At 38.7% G+C, this 26,879-nt stretch overlaps 1 protein-coding gene across 6 annotated transcripts in view; it reads left to right on the top strand.

Moving 5' to 3' along the window:
* The window catches only part of MBP (myelin basic protein), a 112,403-nt gene that overhangs the window by 20,313 nt on the left and 65,211 nt on the right, over positions 1–26,879 (top strand). For all 6 annotated transcript variants that reach the window (XM_065667861.1, XM_065667862.1, XM_065667860.1 and 3 more), the window contains one exon: positions 7,795–7,869. In XM_065667861.1, coding sequence (XP_065523933.1) covers positions 7,819–7,869 — 51 coding nt within the window. In that variant the 5' untranslated portion in view covers positions 7,795–7,818. The remainder of the gene's footprint in view (positions 1–7,794; positions 7,870–26,879) is intronic.

Raw genomic sequence — 26,879 nt, forward strand, 5'->3', positions numbered from 1 at the left:
GCTGGTTTATCCTTTTAACAAATATTTTAGCATTCAGGACAAGTGTAGACCTTTTAGTTGTTGACTCATTGAGGCCAAGAGATGAAGTCCACAGCTGCAGAGGTGTACTGCTAAAGGAAATACGGTACTTTAGAAGCAATGATAGTGGAAAGTGGTGGTCATAAGAGTCTATTGCATATCTTTACAATTTATAGAATGAGGTTATGTTGTGTTTCTGTTCTTAGCCATTCTCTCTACAGCTTTTTTTTCCTTTTTTTTTTTTTTTTTTCCCTTAGAGAATTTACGCAGTGTCAATGTCCAATTACTTTGTCCCTGGAGCACACAGGTGCTGGAAAAAAATCACCCTTTTTAGAGGGCAGGAGAAATTGGTCCTTGGTCCTAGGTTTTGTATGCCATGCAGACCTAAGCAGTCCTCCAGCGTGTGTGTGGGTGGAGGGGAAATCAGCCTCTTTTGTTGGGGTGGTGTGTATAAAATGACTGAGATAAAAATAGCCAAATTAATCTTAATTTCATAGGAGGGCAACGTTTCCTTTTTGGTATATGTTGAAGGGATGCGTGTGTTAGGCATGTGTGCTGTACTCTGTTCTCTGGACTGGGAATAGCTGTGAGACATACATATATATGTTGGCACAGGCATGGAGGGCAGTGAGGAGATCCATGATTTGTCAAGCCCCTGAGGTGCACATGCTGTGGTAAAAGTGTAGCAGCCAGAAGGAATAATGTGGATGTGCTGGGATCCGGTACCTTGCCCCAGGTCATTGGGCTGGTGCCTACCTCCCCTGTCAGATGCACTGTCCTCTCTTTTAAAGTGAAGGTGATTAAGGGAATTTCCTTGTGACCCTGCAAATGGATTGACATACAGTTCCCAGGGCTCCACTAACAGTGTTTTGAAGACAGAGAGTAAACATGTAGCTAATGCTATATAAATTTGTTTATAATCACTGACAGAGTATCAGTGTGCTGAGTGATGTTAGGTGAGCATTTTTCCCTTCATGAAGGGAAGGTGAAAAGCCCTATTAAGTCAATTTGTTTTAAAATTGTATCTTAATGGGTGGATGAGTTGATGGTGTTACAGCAGAGAGTGGAGTGGGTTGAAGAAGAACGAGGAGAAAAGCAAGAGAAACGTAAACTACATAATATATGTGGTGTAGCAATTTCAATGTATTTTTTTATAGACTGTTGTCTATAATCAAGTTTGAAATATCCTTAGCTATACTGAGGTGAGATTCCTGAAAATCCTTCAGTATCCTTCTTCTTGGCAATCAACAGAGGACAATTGTTATCAAAGCAGTCAGAAAAGATGTTAAACATTGGGTCCTGTCTGTTATGCTTACCCTATGGCAATTTTAGGAAATAGCTTGCCTTGCAAAGCATTCTTTCCCAGAGTATATTTTATCTCAGTGGTTTAGCCCTCCTGTGTTGTACTGTTTGCACGAAATTGTAGTGAAAAATAAATAATTTTGATGTCCTTTGTAATAATATGCAAGGAGTGTGTCAATTATTGAGCAACTGTGCTCAGTACACTGGGGAGTACTTTCTCAGATAAACAGCGTTGCAGAACTTGGCCCGTCACCCCGACGGGTGGTGCTAAGGCACATGCAGTTGCATATAAGCATGGAAATTAATGTTAATGTCTAAATAGGCCAGGAAGAGCAGGACTCTCATATGCAAGGCACTGTACAAGCAAGATTAAATACACCTTTTGGTACTAAGCTCCTGGTGACTTCTCGCATTTAAATGTTATGGTCAGCACTGAAATACTGGGTTTGATAATTCATGACAGAAATGTGCCTGGAATAATGTATTTTTCTTTCAGGAAGGGTTCCTCAGAGGAATATCATTGTTGAAGTCAAAAGTGAAATAAGGTTTGATCTAGCAAGGACTGCATACCTTCACAGATAATGAGAAACTAAATTGGCATTAAATAACAGTGAAACTTGTACGGGATATAAGGCACTATATTTTATGAAATAATTTAACACTTGAATTAAGAGGGTAGGATTCCTAAGAAGAAGTTTGCCTGTGGAGCAGGTTATTTCTGTTATGTAGTTGCTCACATCTGAGTCTGAAGCAGCTGACTCTGGCTGCTGCTGAGTTGGCAGCAGGTCACACTCACCTGTGCCCACTGGAGGTTTTCTTCCTTGGTGCACTGAAGTACTAGGTTACCGTGATGAGGGAATTCCCAAGGGACAGATGAGGCATACTGAGTGTCTTGATTTGTTTCGAAAGAGGGATGAAGGAGTGCCCGAAAATTCCCACTCAAAAGTTTTCCATCTAGCTGGCAGCCAGTGCTGGAAATACTGGTGGTTGCTTCCCAGGAAGCTACGTAACCTGGACCTGAGAGTAGAAGAAAAAATCTTTTGCATGTTGTTTTGCTGGCTTTATAATTAAGAATATGCATTAGAGGGCTACCGAAATCAGAGAGATCTTGCACATTTCATAAAAGTAATTACACTTTTTTATTTCGTCTGGTAAGATCTGGATGTAGTAAGTATCTACTTGGATGAGAATAGTCACTTACTTAGCAGGAATTTTTAAGTAAATGCCTCAGATATTTTTATATTCTATGGTTACCCTTCCCATGCGTGAGTAAGGCAAGGAGCACTTGCTAAATGTATCTAGAGTTGTAGCTCTGCACTATTATCCGACAACATCAGTCTGTGGTGAATACATGTTCCTAGACAAGGTAATAATTATGTTCTGATACTTGTAAATATGTTAAGTACTTGCATACCTTTATTATTATTATGTGTAGTTCTGTTGAGTCATAGTTAAGTGTGTGGGAAGATGTAAGATTGAACCCTTATTTTATGTAACTAAATTATTCTTCAAGGATCATATTTAACAGACCATTTGCAGCATCCTGTGATTTACATTTAGTAGTTTATGTAGTTTAATATGAAGTAACTATTAATGTTCAATAAAGGTGCTCCAGATATACTGGCTTATAGCCTCTTGTAACTCTTGAATTACAGTTGGTGACCTGTCACTATAAACCAGCTCCTAAACTGAAGTTTATAATTTGTATTTAGTATGTACAAAACCTACAATGTTCTATGAGCTATCATAGGGGAAGAACGTTCTAAAGAGAGTCTGATGATCACAAGGAGTGAACTTTTCTCAGGTTCCCATGAGTAAGAAAGTGCTGTTTTGCTCTTTAAACAGCATAGCCTGCAGAAAGTGATGCCATTGCATTTCTTGGTACATTCAGAAAGTTTAGAGAAACATTTTTTCTGCCTTTCAGTGACAATTCTAAATCATAACTTAAATGTTCTTTATCAGACAGTGTATGTGTATGGGAGGATCATTAGAACCTCTTCTTAGCTACAAATACGCATTTAATTTTAATAGGCAGACTAGAATGGGCTAAAAAAAATGCGGTATGATGATACATGATGCATAAGCACCTGTTTTTAATCAGCTGTTCAGATGAATAGAAGTAAGTTACGTGATTCTGGCATATGTGTATTTTTATAGGTATGTGGCATACAGGATTCATACATGAGTTTTCCTATCATTTTTTGTATTTGTTTCATTTTTCTTTTTATTTTGTTTTTGGCAGAGAGGGAGGAGAACTTGCTCTTCTTGGGTAAGGCAGTTGCATTTCTGTAGTTGTTGCTAGGTGGAATATGGCTTCCTATCATGAAGAGAGCAGGAAAGAGGCTTGGTGTAGGCTTCCATCAGGTTACCTGTTAGACTGACTCTGTAAGAAGGTAAACTGATGGGAGGAGACACTTTATTTTATTACCCCAGGCAAAATCCCAGGGCTGGTTTTGGAATTACTGGAAGCTGGCTGGATAGCTGGAGTTATTTTTGTATCAGTCATGGATGGGGAAGTGCCTGGGTCTTGGCAGCAGAGCTGATTCAGCTCAGTACGTGGTTGTGGCGTAGTGCTGTGGTGGCTGGGTGACTCTGCTGGCAATGTCTGCAGGAGCAGTTCACAGGCTTCCTGCTGTAATTCACTCACTGCACCCAAAAGACTTGCTGGGTAGCTGAAATGTTTTGAACTTTTAGTCATATTAAATCAGTTTGCTCACACGGCCTGTTTTTTCCTGAGCCTCTCAGTTTTAATGCGCTGAAACACACAGGCTTGATGGGGAGTTTTATAGGGGAGCTGATGATGTACTGTTATTGCTGCAGACCTGCCGTGTCCCCTCTTCATTCTGTGACTCAAACTTGTGCAAAATCTTTCATGCCCCAGGAATTATGAAACTTGCAGGGTTTCACCAGGAAGGTTTCGCGGAAATGATGTTGCAGTCATAAACTCAGTCTCGTGCTCACGCCTATTTTGGCAGCTTATTGTTAGATGTGATTCATGGTAGATTCAAAGAAGGTTACTGCATTTCTACAGGACTTCTGGTTTTGCATTGTTCCGGAGCTTCATGACTGTCCTGTGGCTGTTTATCAGTGCTAAAGCATGTACAGATTCCTCTGCAAACAAGAATGTTAGACAGTTGACAGGCATTTGTTAGTAAGTGCAGGAAGCTGCTTCTTTCCTTTCTACAGAGCTGCTTAGTCTGGTAACCTGTGCATTATGAAGGTGACTAAAAAGAAAACGCAAATCTTGTTCGAGCTCTGATTTTTTGAATAATTAGCTGCAAGTTCCTGCGAAGATCATAGAATGAGTAATCCTACTGAAATCAGTGACTCAACTCATTGCATAAAGATTGACACAGGTAGAAACTGTGCAGTGTGGTCTCCTCCCGACAGTAAGAACCAAAATCAGTGTTCAAGTCTTAACGCTTCAGGGTGTACTTGTATCCTGAAGTGAAAATTACTGATGTACTCAGTTTTTAACCAAGTAAAGCAGACTTCTGCTTGAGGCTAAATTGAAAAATTAGGTCTTTTTGTTGCTGTAAATGATTTTCATGTTTACAAGGCATGTATGTATGTATGGTTTTGCTTCCTGATCAGATAACTACAGAACAGTTGGAACTATATATTTCCTTTCCTAATTCATGTCAGATTTTTTTGGAAGCCTTTTTTTCCCCAAAGGATTACTTAAGAGTTTTCTCCATTAAATAGGTAGCATGAAGAATTCTGAAACTTCTAGGATACTCTTGCTACCCATCTGGTTGCTTTAGCCTTTTGGCTAAAAGGTGGCCTTTTCTCTACGCTAGGTATTGCTATAAATTTGTTTAGCTAACTTATCTTGAGTTTAAACATCTGCATTAGTTTATGCATAAAAAAGATGAAGTAAAATCTAATTGTATTAGTGTTAGTTTCTGGATGTTGGGTGAGAAGAAGGGGTTGATCATGTGAATTTAGACCACATGCTGTCACTCTGATGCATTCAGAACAATGAAGGAAGCAGAAGTGCAAATTTACAAACTTAGCTAATGTTGTTAGTTTTCAGATTTTAAGTCTGTTCCTATAAAGAAATGTAACACTCAACCCAGATGTAGGTGTACTCTTGAAACACACTCCCAAACTTCTAATTGCACTATGCATTTTCATTTCTCCAAGCCTTTTTTTTTTTTTTTTTTCCTCTTTCATTCCTTTCTGCGTGTAATTTTTAGCATCTTGCTGAAGGAACTATGCACATGGGAATGCGGGAGTGTATTGGTCAGCTGTTTCCTACACTTCTCCATTTGTTTGCTTTTGTTCTGTTTGCTTGCTTTGTGCAGACTCTTGAGCAGAAACCTGAGCTTATCATTTTCAGATATCTGTGGTGTGGCAGCGTGGAAGTTTTTATTGCTTTTCTTTTCGCTGGCCAACAAATGATTTTTAAATATCCATCTGGCTTAGTTTCACAGTACAGCTCATCTGCATCTGCCATCTTTTTCTAACTTGGCATTGCAGGACTAGGACTCTGCAGTGCTCAGTGTTTCATGGGACAGGGTGGCCACTGCTGGAGCATTACTCCAACGACTAAGGGGAGGCAGGAGGATGCTGATCACAGTTCTGGTTTGCAAGTGCTATCTTGACTCCATAATCTGTTTACTTAAACGTGTGTGTTACAGATCAAGTTCAGTTAATCTTTTGATAAAGGACTGGAAGATTAACACTTGGAACATTATGCCTTTATATTCCACTGCAGACATTTCTTACAGTTTTGTATTCCACTATATTTTCCTTATGTTGTGAAGTAAGTGAAGAGAGTGAGCTGCTGCTCTTAACTTGTAGGGTAAAGGCCATTTTGAGATAGTTCAGCTCTGAAACCCAGTATATACGATTTTTTGTATTTTTCCTTGAAAATGTTCATTATTTCACAAAAAAAATGTGAATTGGTTCTGCTAGTTTCACAATTTGAAAGACTAAGGCTTTTTCTTTTAATGTTTTGTGGAATATGTTGCGCTGTTTAAAACTAAAAATCTGTTTCCAATTTGCTAATAAACTCTACCTTGACTGCATTTACTGAGTTTGGATGTTCTATAAGTTTTCCTTTGTGAGACCTTTGAAGTGGGTATTTGTGAGGAATTATTTAATCAGATACAGCAATATGTGGCACTTTGATTTTAGAGCAAATGGAATTCAGCAAGTAGTCAAATGAGCACTGCAGAACCTAATTAATTTGAAAATTTATTAGCACAGGAGGGGGAAATAAATATATCCATCTCTTCAAAAGTGGCAGGATACAGGACAAGATGGCTATTGGTAAAGTACATGCTCTGTGATGGGAAGTTGGAAGTAATCATTTTCTCCCTTTAGAGTGCTCTGGTACACAAATCAGTGTTTGTAGCAGGGGTTATAACAGTACTTGTATGTTCTAAAGACTGTAACTGGTTAATAGCCTATTGTTTTAATTCATGTATTTTTTATCATAGCAAAGGCCTCGTTGTCCTTTTCTCCCAAGCCTTTTCATAAGATCACACTGGAAATAACAACCAGCTGATAGTGAGAGCCTTGTGCCAGGATTTCTGATGATAAGGTTTTATGGTATATAGGTCTGCTTATTGCAGAATAATGAAGTGTTACTGTTAGCAGAAGAAACTGAATTTTATTACTGAAAGTTCAGTTCAGAATTCTGAGAGGAAAAACATCCACTTGAGTTTCATCTTTTGCATAGAGTTTTAAGTTTCAGGACTTCAAATGTGACCTTGCACTGCATTCAGGTTGGCTGAAAGCAGCAGCAATATATAAGAACCTCTACAAACACATGCTTCTATGAGAAGAAATATGTAGAGGAACCACGTGTATACTCTAAAAAGCTGAAATTCAAGTGTTGTGGTTTAACCTACATAAACTCTGTTAAGGCTGAGCTACAACAGGATGAGCCAGAAAATTCAAAGAAAGAGCTGGCATTCCTTTCTTACTAGTCAGGAAAAGTGTGGGCTGTAAGGAACATATCCATTCTCACCTCCACAGCAAATTGTTAGCAGTTTAGTGTGGTGCTTTCTTGCAGTAACTGCTGTTTATATAGTGGCAAATGTGAAAGAATTTGATCTTTTATGGGAGTTCATAGTTATAGATCATTTGATACATATTGCAGTGTCTTGTTATTATAAACATAATATCAGAAGACATGGCCTCTACCTAATGTCTAATCTGGTCTTGGTTTATGTGCAGATTTCACAATAAAAGCTTTATTTTTCCTGCGCTGTGTATGTGGGGCTTCTTTTGTTTTCTAAGAAGGAAAGCTTTCTGGTATTGTTTAGATTTGCAAAATAGACCATATAAGCTTTTTTTTTTTTTTTTTCCCCCGTTAGGATCTTTCATAGCTCTTACCTTGGACTGTAAAAATGCTTATTTTATGGGAACAATCTCTTTGTTCTTTGTCAGATGAAAAATTAATTTGTATTTCAGTACAAATGTATTGGTTTTAAAAATGCTGTATTGGTTTTATCTTTTCAGAATTTGAAGTTCTGGTGAGCCATCATGGGGAACCATGTAGGAAAACGAGAACATAGTGCTGACAAGTCAACCAAGGTAAGTGCAGAAAACTGGAGGCAAGGCCACTTTAGAAATGTGTGGTATGAAATACGTATTTTTTTAGTATGGCAGTGTATTTACCAGATCACTTTCACCACTGCTGTTTGGGAGTTGTCACTGTAAAATGACCACCTATTTTTTTTAAGTTAAAAAAAAGGTCCTGTGAGATGTGGCCAGACCAGGATTTTTCTGTGCTGGATTAATGAGGGATGTTGTGTTTTCCTGTGTCAGAAGGAATATTTCTCAGTTATGGTAGGAATGAATTAAATGAGCCTTAGAAGCGTGATATTGTCAAAATTTTTTAAAGAGCCAGTGATCCAATTATGTTCTACATGTTGACAGCTTTCCGTTTGGGCAGTCATTGGCTTTATCTGTAGGAAAGAAGCTATATAGAAACATGTAAAATGAGAGAAGCACAGAAGAGAATTCTAAAGGAAAAGATTCTCGGTTTGTGGAGATACAGCTTTAAAAATTTCCTCCTCAGAAAAAGAAGGGACAAAATGTTAAAATGTCAATTAAAAGTTAGTACTTGTTTTCTTAACCTCTGCTGACACTGTTGTGTATTTTGCACATAGTGTGATACTCTGTTTGCCTTGTGATAATATCTTGTTTATTTGTTTTCTACATTGTACCGGAAAAGAATTCACACATATCTTAAAAAAAAGACACATTTGTGTGTGTATATCTCTGTGTATAAAAAAATATGCTTCTTGTTGCTAGCTATTGCTAACTTCCCTCCATCCATCCCCACCCAAAAATAACAGTTTACAGTCTGAGCCTACATTGTATAAAGCTGTTGCCTTTTGCATTGGACAGATGTTGTAAACAGGTAGTTCTATGCTTTGTCTGGAGGAATGTGGGTAGTTTGCATTGCTGTGGCAGAAAAGCAGCTATCCCCAAAAGGTATACAAACTAGAATTCATACAGTTGTTAGTACTTCCATCTCCTTCAGGAAGATACATAAGCAAGCTGGAAGGAATAGGGCAAAACCAGGAGGAAGTGGGGACAACGGGGTACAAATGTTTCTGGTTTGTGTTTGTGCAGTATTTTGCAAAATAGTTTTGTGGCCCAAAGTTTCAGTTCCAGAACAAAGAAAAGTAGGAGTCCCAAGCTGTGGTCTTGCAATGACTGGTTTTGTAGACTTCCCCTCTAGAAAACTGTTGTGCATATCCAGCAAAGTCAAATGCATCAAACAGATGTATTTAACAAACTCTTTTGATCCTTTCTGACCAAGGGTGTGAGATACTGCAGGTTATGGAACTCGATGGACTGTTTTGTGCCATATATCCCCTTCTTTGGTTTTTGAAGATATTTGGCTAGAAAATCATAACTTTTCTCCTGCTCTGAGATTACCTGTGTGTGATGCATCTGGGGGGCAGGTGAGTGAGATGTGGGGCACATGGGCCCTCAAAAAGGAAAAGATTCTTCCAACTGAACGAGCCTATACCGTAAGTGCAAGCAGTTGTGAGCAAGAGTCAGGTGGCTGTGAGTGTTGTGCTTAGTGTGTGAGACTTGTCTACAAGGAAATGGATTGCTGCAGTTTTTTTCAATTCCTTCTTTTCCTAATTAGTTAATGGCAAATACTTGATTCTCCAATCAAAATAATGTTCATTTGCCCAAAATATTTTTCAAGGGGGAACTTATTTCTATAGTAATATCTTCTGTCCCTCACTCATCCTTCTAGAGTAACAAAACCCTAAACCACCAAACCCCTAAACTTTAAAATAGGCAACGTTTTACAAAATTTCCATTTATGCACATAAGACAGTAATCATTTCACAAGAAATAAGGCCGCAGATTTAAAATCAGGAAATACATGGTTAAGGTGCTGCTATGCATTTCACGTAACGTCAGTCTTGATTTAGTTCTTATAGGCAGCATTGAAGCTCTTAGTGAAAGTAGTAAACATGTCATACTTTTTTCCTTTTTCTTTTATTTTTGATCTTATTTCTTTTTTGGTTAAAATAGCTTCTTGGTTGTTTTCTTGTTGCTGTTCAATATAGCTCTAAATTAGAAGTATTTTCCCACCAGGCTTCTAGAGTGGTATGGGAAACAATTGCTGAAGGCTTGCAGAGACTACAGTGGAAATGCCTCTCCTTGCTCTTGGCAATAGAACTTCAATGAAAGAGGCTACCATCTTATTATGGGTCATTCTGAAATTTGCTACTTTTAACTTGAGGCTCTTAACTGTATTTCCTTTCCCAGAAATATAGTACCAAAGAACAACATTGTTTTATGCTGCTTCTTTGAACATGTGATGTCAAATTTGTGTCTCAAATGCCATACTGGCTCCTGAACTGATAGGCAAGTTCTCCAGGCAGCTGTTTCATGTGACATTAGAGACACTGTTGCCAAACTGTAGCAATCATAATTCTTGGTTGTTCAGTAAGTGTCCTGTGGATTACTATGGGTTGATTATAGTTTGTTAGTTTTTGTTTGTTTTTTGTTTAGTTTTTGTTTGTTTGTTTTTTTTTTTTTAGTTGGCATCTGGCTTTGCTTTTCTTTGAGCAAATGTGAGTACTTGAATTACAAGTACAAGTACATTATTAGAAATAATGATCTAGAAAGTAATTATTTCATCAAATGCCTAGCATGACACCAAGTTGCTTTCAAATTGAGAAATTTACAGAAGACAAAAAAATGGTTTCCTATGCTGTGATACTTCTTTCAAAATATTGTCCTTTTCTTGATTTGCGAGTGTGCCAAGCTACAGCAATTATTTAATAAATAATGAGGTACTGTGAAATTAATTGAATGCTTTGAAAAACAGTTGGTCTATTTGACCTAAATAATGTAAAACTATTTACAAAACTCTCATGTTTTATGCAGAACAATAGCATACTCCATCTCATTTTAGTCAGATTTTTCTCTTGTATTTAATGGATCTGCATTTTTTTAATAGTTTTATGGTTTTGTAAGATGCATAAAAACTAATCAGTGAACCCAGGAATTCATCTTCTTTCTTTTTACTTTGGATTACAATAGACTTTGCAGTCTACTTAGTACATTAGTAAATGTGCAAGTATTTATTTTAAGTTTGTTAGTGTTAATACTTGGGTTTAAACTGAAATGAATGTGTCTTAGAGCAACGATAATGAAAAGAATGGGCTGTCCTTCATGCCTTGTGTTTCTTCAGGTTCTCAGAGAACTTAACAGTTCTCCAAGAGCTAAATGTAGAGGAGTGGATGGAGTAGGTGGACTAAAGTTTTATTGGCCTTTTTTTTTTTTTAGAGTTGTAGTTGTTCTATGTGAATTTGGCATCATTAAGCTACAAGGTGCCATGTGTTTTTTTGTAATGACTAATGCTGATTTTAAGTGTTACAACAGCACAGTTGTCTGCTGCTCTCCATTTTTATTGTCTCTGAGAATTCTGTACAGCACATATATTGCCATCCCAAAATCTTTGAGCCTTCTTGGTACCTGTCAAAACTGGCCGTTAACTTCATTGATTGTTTGGGATGTTGGGTTGGAAGGAAGGTTTCTGGCATTGTCCCATCTATTCCACAGCAACTACCAAATGCACTGAGTCCTTGGAGCCTGGTTTTCATGTGTCTCAGGTCAGATAGTACTGTGGAGAGCTGGAACCCAAGCTTGTGACCTATAGTAAAAAATCAAAATCCATGGTTCTGCCATGCCAAGGGATTGCTCAATAAATTTATACAGGCCTGGAACATGTTAAATTATTGAAAATACTGAATCAACTACCTATTTCATGACCTTGATGTACTTGGGGTGTGCTGAAAATAAACACCCAAGGAACCAAGGAATAAAATCTAGTTGCTGCCTTTGGTACCTTATTGAAAACTTTGGGAGATGTAATTGCCACGGTATATTGCTTTCTCACAGGCCAAAACTGAAAACAGATGTAGTGAGCATAAGACACTCAGTCTACAATTTAATGTTTTGTTTGAACTAAAAGCTATCTGTTAACAGTGACCGAGTCTTGCTATGTTGTAAACTTATGAAAAAATTTGCCTTTAATTGCCCATTTTATAATGTGTTTTGCAGTTGTCGATCTGATAATAAACTGACAGGTTCTCAGTGTTTTAAGGAGAACCGAGCATAATTAGTTCAAGGTAAATTGCTAGAGTGAGCACTTATGAATAAATCAGAAGGTTTCTGTGCTGCTTCTGAGGAAATGCTGTTTTTTCTCCTCTTTTTTCCCCAGTCATTTTTCTAATGTTAAGGAATTTGCACCTTGGACAGCATTACTCCTGGTAATATTGGCAAAAAGTTTTCTGGTTCTCTCTGATGAGAGAGAGTTGAAATTCTGAAGATGGCTGGCACAGTTGTTGTATTGTTCACTTCATAGATGCTCAATGATCTGCAAGCCAAGAGTTTTCACACTAATCTCATCTGGTGCCCTACCTCTCATGGTTGAGGTTGCTTACAGGCCTGAGTTTTTACAGGTGCTTCTTTCTGGTATGTATCATAAAGTATCAAGAAAGGAAAAAACCCAACAGATGAAGTGATTTTATTTGCTTTGTTAATTACTCTGAAGTGTTACTTTTGTAACACCGAAGTTTATTTTTCAATACTTACAGGTTGAAAGATGCGTAACATACAGGTTATGTGGATTTTGAAATCTGGGATATGCTTTTCTGTAAAAAAATAAAAAAAAACCCCAAAACAGATGTGGCATTTGACATATTTTTTTTATTATGCTTAAATAAATAGTCTTACTACCATACGTAAATTAATCAGAGTGCAGCCTTTCCACTTTTTCCCCCTATCAAAGCTGTATAACAGTTTTTATTTTCTAGTACAGCTGTGTGTTCTCAGAGTTGCTGTAAAACAATAAAGAGCACGGAGGCTATAGGGGCATATTCTTTGTGATTTGATATATTGATTATAACACTCCCTCTCAAACCAATACCTTTTTGAAGGCAAAGCAGAAAGAGAGAAATACTTTTGAGATGTTGAGACTGCCAATGTTTGCTGTGAGATTTGATGGACATTTTCACCAGTCAGTTTTACAGGTTGCACCCTGTAGAAATTCTCATGACCAACCAGTTCCTGGTTAAGCGAGTGTCTGGTACAAGAAGTACTGCTTTTGGAAGAGGCAAATCCCTCTTCCAGGGTGTGAAGGGAAGTTCTGGGCCATCAGGTTAAGCAAGACTAGTTCAATTTGACATATGTCTCTTTAGTTAAATCCTGCCATTCACCTACAGTTGGTCTTGGGCATATCCTTTTGTGCTTGCTCTGTCCTTCTGTTTAATTTCTTAACCTTAGTACTGTCTAACTGGATTGTTTCTTGGAACAGATGCAGTATCATTCTGTATTAGTACTAGTGCTTGGAGCCTTCAGGTGAAGCCTTCTCGCACTAACATGCTTCAGGTAGAAAGATGATACCATAGCGAAACGGAAATTACTTTTCTGTTGAAATGTCTGAGAATGCAAAGTATGCAGTAGTTATGACATCTGTCCTCAAAAATTAACCTGAAGATCATCATACAGTATGGTATTGCAAGTCTGAGTTTAAGTAGGCAAGCAGCTCTACTGTAAAGTTAAAGGGAACAGTTTATGTGTCTAAATTGAAGTGTTTGAATACTTGACTGTTCATTACAGAATCACAGAATCCCAAGGGTTGGAAGGGACCTCAAAAGATCATGTAGTCCAACCCCCCTGCAAGAGCAGGGTAACCTAGTGTACATCACACAGGAACTTGTCCAGGCGGGCCTTGAATATCTTCAATGTAGGAGACTCCACAACCCCCCTGGGCAACCTGTTCCAGTGCTCTGTCACTCTCACAGTAAAAAATTAAATTCTTCAGGCACTGAAGGGTCAGTTCTAGTTATAATATTTTATGTTTCTAACGTCTAAAATGCAGTAACCTCATTTTAAGTCTGTGTGGAACAGAAACTGTCACTGGATCAGAGCTGATACTTCTACACTTCCACGTTTCCCTTTGCTGTGTGTATGTGAAGGCCACTGCTGATGCTGTGCTCTGCTGTGCAGAGCAGTTGGTAGAAGACCTAAAGGTCAGACACAAGGCAGATGCAAGTGAGGAGCAAGTTCTGATCCCTGCCAGAATGCCTGCTACTAGTGTTTAAAGAGTTGCCTAAATTGTATAATCTTGGCAATATGTAACTAGATCCATGTTTCAATGGAAATGTGAATAAATATTTTGCATAACCATTACCTTCATAAGTAGAGAGCATGTTTTTCTGTTGTGCACACAAGTAACAGTGTTTCTTGATTTAGGTCTCAAGCTGGTTGAGCTTGCATGAGTGCAAAAGGAAGAGGTGCAGTCACTGTGGTTTTGTCTGGGGAGGAGGTAGGGTCTTAGGCTCCCACCCTCATTCTGCAGAACTGACTAGAAAAAGAGGGAAGTACACTCTGTACTTTTTAAGGTCTTGTGCTTCAGATGCCATGCTATTGTGGTATAGTTTCCTATAGTTCCCTTCTTGTTAGCTTTGATACAGAACTAGATAAATGTACTGTGAAATAAGTTTAATGACAGTACCACTTAAATTGGACAGGAGTTGGAAGAAAAGAGGTGTAATACACCACCCCATTCTTTGTGAACTTTCTGTGAACTGTTACAGTTGCTGAGATGACTTTAATAAGTCAGGCCATACTTCAGCCTGGGAACATGTTGGTCAGTGCTTTATCATCTTCACACCAGAAAAACAAAGTTGTTTATATTTTTAATCTTGAGGAAGCAGTAAGTGATGTGGAGAGCCTGAAAAAGAGCAGTATCTTCCTTTGTCATGTAACCTTTTTGTACCTCTCCTGTTGTAGTGATCATAGATCAGTATGTGACAATATTCTACCACCTGCTCTGAAATTGGGTGAGATAGGTCAAAGTAACAAACCAGAATTTCTGTTATGTTTGAGAAGAGCCTAAAAAAAGCTTTTGCAGTCATGTATTACCTTAGAATGCAGGTATAGCTGTAAAATGGGTTGTGGTAAGTGCATTCTCTTTATTAGAGATACCGACAAGCTTTACCTATGGGTACCCAGGCCAAACCACAGCAGAATCTCCAGTATCTTAAGATGGTGACTGGTAAATCTCTCCTCTAGCACTTAAAGTATTAAACCTCCGAAAAAGTCCATTTGAAGTTTGTCCTCATCCTTTTCTACTAATGCTAGTTCTGTTGTCTTTGATGCTTCTGGGCAGCAGCTGGGAAGAGTAGTGCTGGAGCAATGTTTTGTTTTCTTCTGTTTCACACATTTGCATTTCTGGTAGTGTAACTGACTGTGCAGCAACATCAGTGTAACTAGTTGTAACATACAGTTTTACACTTGGCATTGTTACAAAACCGATACCCCAGCTCTGCTCAGACCTGATGCGAAATGTTCTGCCACGAGGAAAGAGCTCCATACCCCTAAGGCGAGTTGAATTTTGTTCTCATTTCTGAATTCAGCAACTGTGAAATGGACATCTGAAGGAAAAAGACACAGGGCTTCTCCAGACCAAATATCACTTTAACAGTGGCTTCCTTTTGCACTTCAGAAGCTGAAGGCAAATTTCTTACTTAATTGCAGTTATATAAACGCTGAGTAAGTTTAACTCCTCTGCGGCTGCAGTTCATAGACTGATTTTTCCACTTTGAACTAAAATGTCATGGAATTTTTTTCCTTTTTACTTAACTTTCTCATGCCCTCTGCTCTAAGTTGATGGAAATACTTAGGTAGCATTTACAGAAGAGAAAAAAAAGTTTTTGCAAAAGGAAATTGAAAAACTTTTAAGCAGAGAAATATGACTTTATTTTTGATTGCTGAGATGATTCACTCTTAAAAACAATCTGATCTTTCAGTATAGCATCCCATGGATGTGGCCATGAAAATATCAAGATTTGCCTAGAGCTGGAGGCCACAAAATACATGCCATTTTCCCTGGGTAATTAAGGGGACTTCTGAGCATTAGTTATAATCAAGAAGAGGCAATAATGGAAATCTTGTGGCTTTGTCACAGTGGCACAGAGTGACATTTATGTTGGTGTAGCTGGACTTAGCTGGAACTGAAAGATGAACTTACGGGAGGCATAAGGGCTCTAGGCTTGCTCATGAGCCCTGTGCAGCTCGAAAGCCACAGAAAAGGCCTAATTTTGGAGTCCTTAGTTTTTCCAATTCTGTGTAAGAGCTTTGGGATTGGATGCACTGTCTGGTAGTGCTGAGGTTTTCAGATGAGTTATGCAAGTCCCAATATACTAGAAGCATCTTGGTTACAAGGCACTATCCGAGACTGTTATGTTGAGATCGGAGTGATTTGTTTGTTTGTTTGTTTGTTTTCTTTTGTGTTCATAACTGACTTGCACATCTAGCTGCTTCCTTTATCTTCCTTCTCCTGATTCTTACACCCGGTTTCTTCCTGCACACTACTTTCTGCCAGCATTTCCATCTCTGATGCAGTCTTAATTCAGTGCCATGTTTTGATTTTTCTGAGGCATTGGAAATAACAGCTGACAGTTCAGTTGCTTGCTCAGAAGCACTGAAGAGATAGCCAGCTAACAGGCAGTCTGGTCAGGAAGATGGGAACACTGTAGAAGTAAAGAGAAAGTTTGCACTTTTTTGACAACACACCTCCACTTGAAAAATTTTCTCTACAGCCAGCTCTCTCTCCATTTAGACCTACGACTTTCAGCAGCTATCCCAGCCTACGACACTACATTGCTTTACAAAACAATCCAGTACTGCCATTGCAAATACTTGAAAGCTGAAAATCAAAACCGTCTCCTGTTACTTTTATGACCAGCTATCATAAATATTTTTATACTGTTTTGTCATAAAGTTGTGATGCTTTCTTGCTTTTCTACTTTGTACCTGTGAAGATTTGTTTTATGCAGAAAACAGAGAATTGCTGTTGAGCTCTTTTGGGGAAACATGGCTGAAATTTTTCAGCGTGAAGTGAAATTGTGAGCAAAAACTCTAAATTACACCTCAGTTCTTTGTGTGCCTGTGGATATATCTGTGCATGTGTCCATATATAAAAAAATTTCACGTGTATATTTAAAAGTATATATAAATGCAAGCGTATCTTCAAGTATAGATACTCTGTTTATATCCCTATAGGGCTGCAAATGTGCTCACTATATGAGTTTCAAAAGGCAAGACCAGTAGCCTTCCACCCTGGGGAGCCTGGCTATCTTCCCTCTGAGCTACAGGCTAAATGTTTTCTTAATGTTGAGGCAGAGCTTTCTACTGCAGCTGAAACTGGCCTTATGGTGTGCAGTGATAAAGCCTGAATAATCACCATCTTTCTTTTTTTTTTTTTGTATTTTTCTAAACCCAATGTCTGAAATTCCAGACAATCCTGTTTTTCTGAGACTTGGCTGATGAAAGGTTGGTGAATGTGAGACTCTGAGAATCTTAAGTCGGTGCCTGTAACAGTTGAGGAATGTTTATATCTCATGAAGTATATTAAAGATATTTCAATACTTATACTATGTGTTGATTAAAAAAGCTAAATATGTTTTTAATATACTTAACAAATCTAAAGTACTAATATAGATAAATATATCATAATGTTCTAGGAAAAGCTTCAAAGCTCACAGCAGGTAAAACCCACTGCATAAAGTAACAGCTGTTTTGTCTTTGGTGCAGTGCTACACAGAAAACTCAGTGTGTTTGGGATGATTGATGTTCCTTCTGGAACTTGGTTACATGAGATGAGATTTGAGATCACAAGCTGTACATAATAAGAATAAAACTTAGTTTTCTCTGCTGAAAGAAATAACTTGCTTTATGCTGCAGGATACTTGCTGATGCAAAGAGGTTCTTTCCTACAGTGTGGTTCTAATCCTCACTTTCTGAATCAGATCTGTGTTTGGAGATTCAGATTGGCTTAAATGATGAAGGATGTTTATTTGCAGCTGTTGACAATGTTGACAATGGCATCAGGCCCCCTTCTTGCTGCCCCTTTATCTTTGAAGAGCTGAGCTCCAGGAGGTCCAACTAACCCTGTCTCACCAGCAGGACCTAGAAATCCAGGATCTCCTTGTGGACCTTTTATAGGAAGGAGTGGAATTTCAACAGCTCCTGGAGGACCTGGGGGGCCTTTTTCTTCCGGATCCCCCTGTATGCCTGAGTAGGCAGGTTGTCCAGGAAACCCAGCAGAACCAGGTGGCCCAGGGAGCCTGAGTGACCCCATTGCACCAGATGAGCTTGGGTCACCTTTTTCTCCATCTCTTCCAGGATATCCCATATGTCTTTTCTTTCCTTGAGTTCCTGGAGGTCCTTGCATACCACATGGACCAGGAGGACCAGCACTGCATGAGTGGAGGCCTTGATTTCCCTTTTCTCCTTTTTTACTAACAATGTGGACCTGAACATTTAGCTTTAGGATTCTTGCAGGTTCATTTACTTGACCAATTGTTTTTTCCCTGCAACTTAGTTTTTTCAAAAAATTTAATTCTTAATAAAAATTTTATTTTTATTTCCTTCAGCTAATTTCTTGCTTTATAAGTAAAGGTATTTGCAAGTAGAAAAAATAGATGGAATACCTATTTAATTCTTTTTCCTCTTGTTTTGACCTCAGTGCTTGTGTTTTACTTCCCTTCAGTTCTCTCAGGAGGAGAGGAAACATAACTCCATTCTGGAATTTCTTCAATGTAGCTCTTCTACCAGTTGCAGCGTTTTCCTTTCCTCTGGCACTTTGTCTGTTGTTTATTATTTTATCATTATTCTGTTATGCTATGCTATGTGGGCCCTATAAAGGATCAATAAAACCATCTAAAAATAGAAAAAATTATGGAGATTTGGGGAAAATAAGTCAGAAGGTCCCTGTCATTGGATGCATTCAGGTGGGATGGGGAGCCCTGGGGTCTAATAGCAGATTGTCTCAGTGTTCTGGCCAGTGACCTTTAGCTCCAACTACATGAACAGCCAGGGGAATGTGTGCTATGTCTGCCTTTGAAAAGGAATGTTGAGATCTTTCAGGCATCAGATGCTACTCTGGGATTTTGCAGAAAGAGTTTATAATGCAGTTAATGCTGTAATAACACCATGTTGCAGCTGTTGAGTCACCTGATTATGGGAGAATAAAAGGTTTGTGGCGTTTTGGAAGCTTATAGGGCTTGACACACAGACTTTGCATCAACTACATTACTTATCATTGATCAATTCCAATTCAGCCTCCTGCTGCTTGTTTGTAAGGGACAGGAGACCCCCTGTATGTGTTTAGATGTGGCCCACAAGGGAGATGGCTCCACCAGGAGCAGGGGGCCTTGGCTTTGATCCCAGTTTCTGAGCTCTGGTCTCAGCAGTTGACAAGTTATTCTGTTTTTTGCCCTGATCAGCTTGCTTTAACTAATTAGGCTAGGAAGTGTGGGCAGGCAGAGCAGGTGCAGAGCTGCTTTCTTCCTGCAGAGAGCCAGATGGCCAGTTAATTGCCCCAATCACCGAGTTAGATTTGGCCAGGTCTCTTGCTCAGTTCTCCATTATGCTGCTGTGCTGCCAACTTGGGTCTTGTGGCTTTAAGAAAATCAGGGCTCAGGGACATCTCTGAGCATCAGGCCTTCTTTTAGTCACAATATATTGTGTGTTAGTTTCAGACCTTTAAATGGTTCCCAGCTGATTGTTGTTCCCTGAAAAGAAAAAATTGCCGGATGCAACATCATTAGTATTGAGGTATGGTTATGATGAAGAAAAGACTTAAAGTAGGAACCAACAGTTTGAAGGATTGGTTCTCTGGGATTTTGCAAGGAGAACTTCTGTTTCTGTTGAGTTGCCCATCAAATCATCAAATCATTTAGGTTGGAAAAGACCTATCAGATCATCAAGTCCAACCGTAAACCTAACACTGCCAAGTCCACCAATAAACCACATCCCCAAGTGCCACATCTACATGTCTTTTAAACACCTCCAGAGATGGTGACTCCACCACATCCCTGGACAGCCTGTTCTAAGCTTGACAACCCTTTGAGTCAAGAAACTTTTCCTGATATCCAGTCTAAACCTCCCCTGGTGCAGCCTGAGGCCACTTCTTCTTGTCCAATTGCTTATTACTTGGGAGAAGAGACCAACCCTACCTCACCACAAACTCCCTTCAGTCAGCTGTAGAGAGCCATAAGGTCTCCCCTGAGCCTTCTCTTCTCCAGACTAAACACCCCCAGCTCCCTCAGCCGTTTACAGGACAAGACTTGTGGGTGAGGAATTTTGAGGGGAAGAGTAATTTGGTTTGCTAGAGTCTCTGGAATCCTTTTTTAGGGGAATTATTTTTCATTGTTAGGAGGAGATGGGAAATTATTATTTGAATGCTGCATTTAAGGAGATGTGCTAGACTGCAAGAGGTTGTAAATTGGCTAATAGAATTGCCGATGAAGTGCGTTTGCTTTATCTACGTGCTCATACTTAGTCACTCGGTGTAACTGCAACTGTAGTTTGTGTGTAACCACTTCATATGAATGTATTTGTTCATGAAATGCAATATATGTAACTCAGTTGCTTTTGTGTCAAGACAATCCACTTCTGTTACCATAAATCATTTTAGGAGTTAAAACCTTGGAATGCTAGAGGCAAAGAATGGGACGAACCAGAGTAATGATAATATCTCCTTTTCAATGGTAGGGAATTGAATTTAAAAGATGCCTAGGTGTTTCCAGCAGGCCACTTATTTTGTTCAATCCTAAAAAGGCAGTCTCTTGCTCTAAAGTGATTCTGAAGTTCCATGTTGATAGTTACTCAAGCAGCATGCATAGGCTGTCGGTTAATTTAAGTAGCCTGTATATGGGAATCATCAAATATATGAGTTAATATAAAACAGCTACTTGCATTTTTGTATTTAGAGTTGATGAATTTTATTTATTATGCGTTGTTGTTCTGGTGGTGGCGGTGGCGGTGGTGATGTGATGTGGTGGTGTTGTGCATCCGTCATACTCCACCTGTTTTCTTCAGCCAGCCCTGGATCTGTTTTGCATGTCTTTTTTAAGTAATATTTTGACAGTGGCTCTGGCAGTGCTAATTCTATGTAGAAGTTGCATAGCTAGTGGATTATACTACCTCTAGAGGAGAAGGTGAAGAGCTTTGCAAAGTCTGTTGTGCTTATGTCTGAAGTCTCCACAGTACATGGATAATACCAGAAAGTCTGTCCAAAACATACTTCTTTAAAGTTGTATGTGCTCCTTTTTTATGATAAAATACTAGCAAGAGAAAAGTGGAGGAAATGCCTCCTTGTACATACAGTTTTTCCCTCTCCGGTTAAATTATCTGCCTAGAGAAGCAGTTGAATGTTAGCTGGTACAAGTTTGATACACGGTTTCCGGGTGACTCCTTCAGTTCCTGCTTGCCTACAGAACTGAGGCATGGATTTTAGCCTTCACAACACATATGCAGTAATATAAAATTCTATTTATGTGCAGAGGGGTTACTAAGTAACAGTTGCCGAGGGAAATGCAGCCTTTAACTGCATGATGCCTGTGCAGTTAACATTGCCAGCCATGTAGTGCATTAACATAGATTTTGCACATGAATGTAATGGGGTTTGCTGTGGGCTATGTGTGAGCAAAACCTTGGGAAAAATATGAGGAGTGTAGTTTGAAGAGCTGGAATCTCTCTGCAGCCTGGTCTTATGGACGGCAGATGAAACCCAGTTTTTCCTTCCACCTCGTCCTCTCCATACCACACCATAATTATGGACCTTGATATATTTGTGTGTGTATTAGTATTTATATCTAACAGTAGATAAAAAGGTGTGTATCTTCCTTCCGGGGGAGGAAGGCTGAATGGCAAACAAAGACTGTTGTGACATGGGGATAGATTTGGGTGTTGATGATACAAGGAGAAGTTTGCCTTGAGCTGTGTCTTCTCTAGTAGCTGTGCTTCTAATTTTGCAGAGGTTATAAAGGGATTTTTTTTATTGTTTGTTTGTTTTGTTTTTTGTTCTTTTCCTAAGGATTCCTTTTCAAGGAATGCTACTTTGGAAAGGTCATGTGCCTAGCTTTGAGATGGAGTTTCCTTTAAATTACACCTAATATAACATACATGCTTTGAGCTGGAGACCTTTGTATGTGATGAAAATGAGCTGTCACAAGTTGTGCAGGTTTTAACTCATTTCTCTGTTACCAAACTGCTTTTTGTCTGTAAATACTTGGAAGACGTGTGTATATGAATAATTATTGCAGTGGAAAGTAACATGAGCTTATTAGGCTGTATGATTTGCTTATCATGGACTTTGTAGAACTTAGTGAGGTTCTTTTATTAATTATATCATGTCAGTGTACGTAAAAGATGTTCAAAATAAATTTTGATAAGTAACCACAGTCATTTTATAAAAGTGGCATAAATATTTATCAGGCATATTTAGTTGTTAGTTTCTTGGATTTTTATAACATTGCTTTAGCTGAATCCAAGAATGTTATTTCCTAATCACTGACAAATGCGTTATAGGTGGGAGTTGACCTCATATTATCTACCTGTGCTCTTCAGTAGCCAACATTGCCACTGTCAGGTAAATAGTATTGTAACTTGTCAACTTTGCAAAATTCACTTCATTTGTTCACTCATGGCAGTGGATTTTTAATTTGTTTTTCTTTTTTCTTGTTATGGATGGTTTACAAAAAAAAACCCAAACCAAAACCAAACCTGGAAAAGCTGTGTATGTTGATTTTTTATGTTTTTTTTGGGGGTTTTTTTTTTTGTTCCTGGCATTGTAAAGTCTCTTGACATTTTGGATGGGTTATAAATCCGAAGTACTGTCTGACTGCATTTTTGTCTCTGTTTGAGACGGCGTAGTATCTGAGGGTTTTTTTATAGTCTCATACAGTCCACCCATTTTGGTTTTGAAAACAGAAAACTTTTCGTCTGGGGAGAAACTGGTCCTGAGTTCTTCATTACTCAGGCCCCTGTTTTTCTGTAACTCTCTGTGACCATCTTTGACTGTTCAAATGATTTTAAACTGGTGTATTAGCCACAGCTTTTCCCTTAGGAAGCTGTCATCTCTGGTGACAAGTACTGACTCCAAGCAAAGTATCTTTGTCCATAGAAGAAGCAAAGCAGAACAAGGAGAGAAAAATTGTCAGCACAAAAAATAAGTACATATCTGTTCTGCCAAGCGTTTTTCTTGTTGCTCCATAGGGACTCGTGTGTCTTTTTTTCTCTCAAATCATCAAGTTCAGGAGAAATGGGGTTAAGCTTTTTGCTAATAGTGCCTGCCTTTCCCATGTGCTTCAGGGGCAGCTTATCATTTCCAAACTCCTGTAAACAATCATTTATATCAACTTAACTAACATGGATGCAAAAAGTGAACCCTTTTCTGCAAAGCCACTTTCTGGCCAGTTGGCTCCCAGCAAAACCTAGTGAATGGACTTACCCCATTTCAGATGCATGGCTTTCCTTTTATTGAACTTCGTGAGATTCTTGTCAGTTTATTTCTGTAGCCTGTCAAGTTCTCTCTGAATAGCAGCTCTGCTTTTCAGCGTGCTTACTGACCAGTCCCCCAGTCTGTTATTACTTTGGTCTTTAATAAGACATGAAATTATATTTGCCTTAGTGTTGATCCCTAAGGGATACAGCTACTGCCTGACTGCCAGTTGGACTTTGTGCTGTTGATCACAATGCTCTGAGCCACGTGGTCCAAGCAGTCACCCACCCCTTTTTATTCCATCTACCCAGACTTTCTCTTCTCACTTTGACTGTCGGGGTAAGTGGCAGACTGAGGCAGACGGTGTCACAGACCATTCTAAAGACAGGGGATATGACATTATGCTTCTCCCCTCCTACACAGAACCAGTCATTTCATCACTGGAGGCTATCAGGTTGGTCAGATACCATTTGTACTTGTTAAATCCATGTAGGCTGTTCCCATGCACTTTTTTCTCCATGGTGAACTATTTCTGTTAAAACTGTTAGGTCATCTGCTTTTAATAAAAAGATAAAAATGGGTAAACATTTGACAAGCTGTATATTAAGTATATCTCTCACTTTGCCAATGGGTTATCACTCCTACACTGTAGATACAGAGGTTTCTTATGAGCACGGAATGTACCTTACCTTCAATAGTCTTTTATACTTCAATAAAGTATTGCACTTTGGGATAATTGACTGGAGCTGAAGCCTTTTTCTTTCAAGCTAAAAATATAAGAGGAAGAGGGAAGAGGCGTGAAGTGCACTTTCTAGTTGGATAACGATCCTTGGTTGCCTGAAATCTAGATAGAAAGATGGACACTGGTCACAGATTCACAAAGACCTGGCAAATTAATGCCAGCCTGCATATGGTAACTCAACAACAGTACAGAGGTAGTGTGGAGGTGTCACAGGAGAAAGGCAATTCTCACTGGCTATGCTAAGGTGGTTGGTTGGCTGCTTGGCTTTTTTAGGGGGGTGTGTTTTGTGGGGGTTTGTTTGTTTTTAAATAGATAAAAAGGTGAAAGTTTAAAAATTAGGCACTGAAGGAAAATATGGAAGCTGGAGAAGACAAGAACATTTTTTCCTCCCTGAAGTTTGAGACAGACTCAGGCAATGAATAGAAAAGCTTGCTGGTAATGTTTCATTCTTCCCTACAGAGCTTGGGGCTTGCACAGATGATGACTAGATGGTGGAAAAGTAGCACTTATTTAAATCACTTTATTTATTTATTTATTTATTTATTTATTTATTTTATTTATTTATTAAACCTACGACTCTCAAATTTCAACATGATACAGGGAAGTCTTTGTCTCTGCCATGATGCGTTTCTTTTCGTGAAGGTGTGCAGGGTTTTTACTAGAACCACAGTAATGAATCAAACTCTGGTAAACTAAATCATCTTTTTAAAAGTCAGTTTCTGTTTGCTTTTGGCTCACTGCGTGATAAGGTGGCTGCTCACAGTTTGTGTTTCCGGTATTACCGTTCCTCCTGTCTGTACATGCACAAGTCTTTCACTGTCTTCACTTCTGATACTTCTTTATGTTGGTAGTGGAGAGCATGGTCTTTCTCAGGTTCTGTTTCTTTGTTTGACTTTACATACTTGAAAAATGGTAGCTACAGTTGTTTAAAACAATACTCTCTCTCTGAATTGTTCCATTTTAAATACTGCAGCAAAACAAAAAGTGCTCCTGGAGAACAGGATTGTGTATGGTGCAGATGACATCAGTCATAGATTCTCTGTTCATGCTTTTCAAAAGGTATGAGAACAGCCATGAAACATTTATATTACAGAACAGGTATCATATTGGATGACTGAAGACATTTTTGCTAAATGCTTTGTGATCACAGTCTTTTACTTTTTTTTTTCTTTTTTTTTACCATGATGTATGTAGATGGAAGCAATTAGTTCTACAGGAAAACCTCCCCTATTTCCAGGTGAATAATAGTGTTTGCATTTGCTGATGAATTAGGTGTCACCTGGGACTGAAGAAGCACTAAGTGTGAGATCCAAGTGAGTCATTTCCTCATTATTTAAGGCTTGTCTTACCACTGGTTTGTTGTGGTAAAGAACAATAGTTAAACAATAGTTAGTAGTTTCAGGAATAGGTGACTATTCCTGAAAGTCAGGAATGTTTTACATTCTTGATATATGAGGAAAAAATGCAGCATTTTACCTATGCTTGTTGCCTGTGAAATCACCAAGATATGTTAGAAACTAGCCACGTCACTTTACCAGCATTTGCATAAACATTAATCAGATTGCAGTTAATCAGATGTAAGTATCCATATCTGCATATTACAGCCTGGGCTCCATTATGGAGTGTAAGTGTGCTTCCAGAGGAGGGCACCAAAATCTCAAGGTGGCCGCGGAACTGGTATAACAAACCACTTCGTAGCCTGGTCGGTAGCCAGAACTTGATGAGGGCAGGCTCTGACTGATGGCCCTTACAAGGATTAGAAGCCCCAGTGAAATCAGGTGCTCTCATTGGGTTTAAAATATGTGATTATTGAAGTGCATTTATCTCCCAGTTGCATAAACATTCTGATACTACTGCTGCTGAATGAAACAATGCATCCTCTGTTTTCTTGTAGCTTCCTTCTTGCTTTAGAGGACCTTCATATACCAGTTATAAGGGCAACTAATGAAATCGGCCTCTGCCATTCATTAACAACAGTAGCTGTTCAGGGTTTGGGGTTTTTCTGTTGATACTGTTTTCCCCTTCACAGTGATCAGTACACTTTGAATGCCAGTTTAGACATTTTAAACACAGACTGAACAGTTGCCTGAAAATAAACAATTAAAATGTCATCTTTCTGTACATGTTTGGGTAAACAACTGGGTTTATATAATTTATTCCAAGATGTTTTGCCTCTGAGACTTTGTTATTCCCTTCTGAGATGGGAAACTTCAGCCACTGATCATGCAGGTTAGTATTTCAGCTTGCTAGCTTTGTACATGTGTTACAATGGTCCGTTTTTCTTCTGATCATATTGGTGCAATTGTAGCTCTGCACAGCAGTTTTTGTGAGAGTGCCTCTGTGTTGGCTTAAAGCATGGAGGAAAGCATTGTTCTCTTGTTTTGCTTTTAGAAAACAAAATAACAGAATAAGGAGCAAAATAATGGGAAGAAGTATCTGCTTTTACACAAATCATCAACGTAATGCCTGTTACACAAAGGTGGCTGACAAATTCTGCTTTGAAGGCATTCACCTTTGTGAAAAAACAGGCAGGCTTTAATGGTGAGAGCCTCTTGCTTAGAGACTTTGGAATTGCCGTTCTCAGTATTAGCAGTGCCACAAAATTGCTCCTGGAGAAGCCATCAAAGAAGAAAATACCAATTTTTATGTAATGTCAGATTTCCTGTCTCCTTAGCGTTCTTGCATAGTGAGTGATCTGTGTGCGTACTGAATGGGTACTTGCTGAAGACTGGAGAGAGTGTATATGATGTCTGAAGAGGAATTGGCTTCCTAATGATTTTTAAATTGCCTTTTCTCTGAAATTGCTAATAAAGAACCATGATCTTGTTTAGTGCATATGACCATTATGAAAGGGAAATGATCATCCCAGTAAGGGTCCGTTCTTGGTAACAAATGCAGAAGTCAAAGCAAGCGGTGAATGGGAGCAGTTTCTATCTGTGTTACAGACATTGCTGTGGAATTTTTTCCTTATTCGAGTGCATTAATTTTGGATAGCTTTTTTGAGATTCTCCTAACTTGTGT

Source organism: Lathamus discolor, chromosome 2 (genome assembly GCF_037157495.1).
Source record: "Lathamus discolor isolate bLatDis1 chromosome 2, bLatDis1.hap1, whole genome shotgun sequence".
In the NCBI taxonomy this organism is placed as follows: domain Eukaryota; kingdom Metazoa; phylum Chordata; class Aves; order Psittaciformes; family Psittacidae; genus Lathamus; species Lathamus discolor.